The 1995-nt window shown below is 43.2% G+C and overlaps 1 protein-coding gene across 1 annotated transcript; it reads left to right on the top strand.

Moving 5' to 3' along the window:
- Window positions 1-303: 303 nt before the first annotated feature.
- On the top strand, window positions 304-654 carry LOC106011151 (the record flags this gene model as incomplete). Its single annotated transcript, XM_013079786.1, is given in 1 exon segment — window positions 304-654. A coding segment is annotated over 1 exon segment (351 nt), but the record flags the coding sequence as incomplete, so codon positions are not given.
- Window positions 655-1995: the final 1341 nt, after the last annotated feature.

Below are 1995 nucleotides of genomic sequence, written 5' to 3'. Positions count from 1 at the left end.
CCCCCCCCCAATGGTTTAGAACTATGAAAACTCCACAAAAGGAGTATGTATTACATTTTTTAAAACCCCATGTTCCAGTAATCCATGAAATCCTTGTTTTCAGATGCTGCCTTCCTCTCCCCCTCCCCCTACTCCCCCTGCCTCCTTCCCTCCCCCAGGATGAGTCAGTCGTCATCACCCTCATCATGCTCACCTTCACTTCCCCAGGATGAGTCAGTCGCCATCACCCTCATCATGCTCACCTTCACTTCCCCAGGACGAGTCAATCGCCATCACCCTCATCATGCTCACCTTCACTTCCCCAGGACGAGTCAGTCGCCATCACCCTCATCATGCTCACCTTCGTGTCCAGCGTGGCGGGCCGGATGTTCGTGGGCGGGGTCAACCTCATTCCGCGCATGCACAGCGTCCTCCTCCTCACCGGATGTGGCGTCATGGCCAGCGTCGCCCTGATCACCGTTGCCATGGCGACGGAGTTCTACACGCTGGTCATCGGTCTCGTGATGGTGGGGTCAGCTATGGGTGGCTGCACCACGATCTACGCCAAGTGTATACTGGACACGTCCACTGTGACTCTCGAGTCCTACCCCCTGGCCTTGGGTATCGCAAACACATCGGAGGGAGTCTTTGACGCCCTGGTTCCCGTCCTTGTGGGTCAGTACTTTAGTACCTCTGTGTTTTTTTGGTAAGATAGAATATGATAAGATAAGATAAGGTAAGGTAAGCAAAAGATTAGATAAGATACGGTAAGATAAGATAAGATCGTACCCGCTGGCCTTGGGTATCGCAAACACATCGGAGGGAATCTTTGACGCCTTAGTTCCCGTCCTTGTGGGTCAGTACTTCAGTACCTCTGTGTTTGTTTGGAAAGATAAACTATGACAAGATAAGGAAAGGTAAGATAAGATAAGAGCAAAGATAAGATACATTAAGATAAGATACATTAAGATAAGATAAGTTAGGATAAGGTAAGATAGGATAAGTTGGTATAAGATAAGATACGTTAGGATAAGGTAAGATAAGAACTAAGATAAGATAAGGTAAAATAAGTTAAGATACGATAAGATAAGATCGTACCCCTCTGGCCTTGGGTATCGCCAACACGTTGGAAGGAATCTTCGACGCTCTTGTTCCCGTCCTTGTGGGTCAGTACCTCTGTGTTTGTTGGAGCGTTTGGTAAGATAAGATACGATAAGATAAGATACGATAAGATAAGATAGATAAGATAAGACAAGATATGATAGGAGCTAAGATAAGGTAAGGTAAGGTAAGGTAAGATAGGATAAGATAAGATACGGTACGGTAAAGTAAGATAAGATAAGCCGAGCTAGAGATAGAGATAAGATAAGAAAAGAAAAGATAAGATAAGGTAAGATATGAGATGAGATAAGATAGATAATACTTTATGATCCCTGAGGGAACATTTTCTTAGGAGGCTGTACAGTATTGTAAAAAAACATGCAGGTATAGTAATTAAATTGTACAGACTTCAACATACGTTAAGGACCACCTTGACAGACAGCTTTTTGGGGTTTTTTAAATCCGAAAAAAAGACTGCAAGGAATGTTTTTTGTTTTTTTCCTCTGAAAGTGAATATATTGGTAAATCACACCCATTATCGAGGATAAAAATGGCCGCTTTGGACAGATGGCTGTCCCGCACAGTGTCCTTACAATGCATAAAAAATCCTGCAACCGTGAAAAGGGACGTAACCAAAAATTGTACGGGTGAAAATTTTACACAGATGAACGCCAGAACAGGTTCTCTTGTACATATAATAGTGTGGCCTGTTTCTGTTGCAAGTGCCGTAAGACGTACAGAGTAAAAGGTTAAGAAATAAGCAACAACAACAACAACAACAACAACAACAACGACCAAAACAACAACAACAACGACAACAACAACGACAACAACAACAACAACAACAACAACAACGACCAAAACAACAACAACAACAACAACAACGACAACAACAACAACAACAACAACAACGAA

This window comes from Aplysia californica, unplaced genomic scaffold (assembly GCF_000002075.1).
Source record: "Aplysia californica isolate F4 #8 unplaced genomic scaffold, AplCal3.0 scaffold00063, whole genome shotgun sequence".
Classification (NCBI taxonomy): domain Eukaryota; kingdom Metazoa; phylum Mollusca; class Gastropoda; order Aplysiida; family Aplysiidae; genus Aplysia; species Aplysia californica.
Note: the sequence above shows the minus strand (reverse complement) of the source record. Positions and strands in the feature narration are given on the sequence as shown.